The 2,731-nt window shown below is 53.5% G+C and overlaps 1 protein-coding gene across 1 annotated transcript in view; it reads right to left on the minus strand.

Moving 5' to 3' along the window:
• The window catches only part of LOC104521087 (pterin-4-alpha-carbinolamine dehydratase), a gene marked incomplete at its 5' end in the record, with an annotated part of 4,332 nt that extends 2,043 nt beyond the window's left edge, over positions 1 to 2,289 (minus strand). The window contains one exon of the mRNA XM_010162980.2: positions 2,211 to 2,289. Within this exon, the coding sequence (XP_010161282.2) occupies positions 2,211 to 2,289 (79 nt within the window). The remainder of the gene's footprint in view (positions 1 to 2,210) is intronic.
• Positions 2,290 to 2,731: the final 442 nt, after the last annotated feature.

Here is a 2,731-nt window from a genome sequence, read left to right on the forward strand (position 1 = left end):
TTTGGGGAGTGAATATGGGCAGAGATTAAACTAAAATTGAGTTCTTGGGGATGGGGCTACCTGAGCCAGCCTATCTTCTGTCTCAGTGGGGAAGGCAGGAGTGAGTACAGAGGGGGATTGCTCTATCTGAAAGGTTTTGTTCTGGCAATTAAAAGTCTTTCCTTGTGGGTGATCTCATCTTTAGACTTGGTGAGGATTGTTGTTTCTCAATGACAAAGACCAACATCTCTGCAAATTTTTTTTTCCTTTATGTGCTGTAGAGCGAAGTGTGGCAACTTAGATGTGAGTCCTAACAAATTCAGCTCGCTGTTTCTTGTGGGCTCTATCTGAAAGGTTTTGTTCTGGCAATTGAAAGTCTTTCCTTGTGGGTGATCTCATCTTTAGACTTGGTGAGGATTGTTGTTTCTCAATGACAAAGACCAACATCTCTGCAAATTTTTTTTTCCTTTATGTGCTGTAGAGCGAAGTGTGGCAACTTAGATGTGAGTCCTAACAAATTCAGCTCGCTGTTTCTTGTGGGTGTTTGCTCAGCTGTTTAAGATGAGCTACTTCTGAGCAACCGTGCCCAAGCAAAGCATCTCGAGGGGCTGCTGACCAAAGAAGATGAATCGTCCTTTCCTATATTCACCTACTCACAGGCTGTACAAAACCCATCATGGAGCTGATGTCTTTGTGCGTTTCTCTTTGGTTTTGTATGTTTTGAGGAAGATTGGAAAGATTATGCCCTATCCCTATGATACTGGGTCTGCTAAGCCATTGGGCTGCCTGGGTGCCTACCTGTCTGTGTAGCCGTGCCCCTTATGCTATAGAAAGCGGTCAGTTGCAGAGCCCTTCATGAAATGGGGAGTGCCATGGTGTGTGCTGAACCTTAGCTTAGGGGTGGCTGGGTGTGGGATGGTCCTTGTCCCCCTGGAATTGCGGCTGCACCCTCTCCCGCTTGCAGAATGTTTGGGGAAAGTCTTTCTCACCTGTGCATGCTCTGGCTTTGCTGCTAATGTACTGAAGGGCAGCCACTCGAGCTGCCCCGGCTCCACCACCCCCAGCTGATGTCAACCTCATCCTTTCTCAAGCCCCGGGTTTGGAGGGAAGGCAGTGAGTAAACACTGCTCAGCACAATAAACCCTCAGCCGTTGCCCTTCTGTGCTGATGGCGTGATAAGCCAGGCTCGGGTAGCTTAGCAACTGGATAAGGTGGGGAGGGAGGCTGGCTCTGCATGGTTGCTGGCAAGGGGGGCACCCGGGGGCTGCCTGGGGGACTCTGGGAGCAGGCTAGGGGCTGTGCCAGGTTTTTGGCACTAGGGGCTAAAAGCTCCTGCTTGTGTATGGAAAGGCTGGGGAAAGCCAGAGCTGTTGATTGCCTGGAGCAGAGGGGTATAGATGCTGGGGGCTGGGTGCCAAGCCAGCCTCCCTTGGGCAGAGCAAGAAACCAGGCTGTTTGGAGGGACACTGTTTAATTGTTCTCTGAACCCTTTTCTGCCTCAAAACTATGTGGGAGGATGAGCCCTGGGGCTTTTTCCAGGCCCAGCTCCTCTCCAAGAGCCCAGTGCCAGTGGGAGGCATGGCTAGACTGAGGTTTGGCTGACACCACACAAAAGCCAGCCCCTCTGGCTGTGTCTTTTGCTGGTGAACCCTCTGCGCGGGGCTCCCTCTGTGCCCTCCACCCTGATCCTTTCCCCTTCCCTCCTCCACCCCAGCACATTGGCCAGCCTGCTGTTTTTGTCAGTATGGCATTTTAATGCTTTCATGTGCATGTACTCCTTTAAAACACACTCTTCTCATTAGGGAAATTTAATTATTTTGTTTTCTTTTGCTGGCTCTAAACTGCCAAGGCACTGGGATTTTTTATTTTTTTTTTGCCAGCGGGAAACCAAGTAGATGTATTGTGCAACCGCGGCAAAGGAACCAGCATGGGAAACTGGGAGAGCTTTGGGCTTTCTGGAGGTGAAACAACCCTCTCTGCCTAAGCTAACATCTTCCCTTTTAAGAGCGACTTGTCACTTAGAAGAAGGTAAAGGGAACAACCCTGGTATGAGCAGGACCTGCAGGCAGGGCTGGAATGAGTTATGCTACAAGGCCCACCGTCTTTTGCTCCTGTCTCCTTCTGCTACCATGAAAAAGCTGATTTCCAGCCAGCCGGGATGGGTTGCCTGGGGCCATACAGACGGGGCACACACTGGGATCGTGTTTGCTATACGGTGTTTGAGCAGGGGCCATGCTGGCTGCGGTGCCAGCGGACCCCTTCCCTCCCTGTCGCAGAGGAACCGAGCCCGGGGAGCGCTGGCTTTGGTAACTGAGCAGCCGGTGGAGCTCCGTGTGTTACTTATTAACCACAGCGCAGAGCTCTGCTCCTTTCTCCCTTTCCTCCTCCTGCCTCTTCTCAGACGCCGCAGCTGCTGCTGAAACCTTCCTGCTCTCTCCTTTGCCACCGCCCGCAAAGTAACAGCCGGATTTCCCAGCAGTGACTTACCATCACCCGTGGGTCTCAGTGGCCTCCGTCCCCGGTCCCGGCTGAGGGTGCACCCCGGCCCGTCCCGTAGCCGGTGGAGCCGTGGCTTGTCCGGGGCGGCGGGAGGCGTGGCGAGGGGGCCGGGTCCACCCACGGTGAACTGCTGCCCGCGCTTTTCCCAACGCTGCCCAGCAGCGGTCACCCACCCGTGGGGCCCTACGGGGCCGTGGGGCTTGGGCGATGCTAAAACAGGGTCTCTTTGAACCCCTGCACACTGTAGCGGTGA

This window comes from Antrostomus carolinensis, unplaced genomic scaffold, assembly GCF_000700745.2.
Source record: "Antrostomus carolinensis isolate BGI_N321 unplaced genomic scaffold, ASM70074v2 scaffold2632, whole genome shotgun sequence".
NCBI lineage: Eukaryota > Metazoa > Chordata > Aves > Caprimulgiformes > Caprimulgidae > Antrostomus > Antrostomus carolinensis.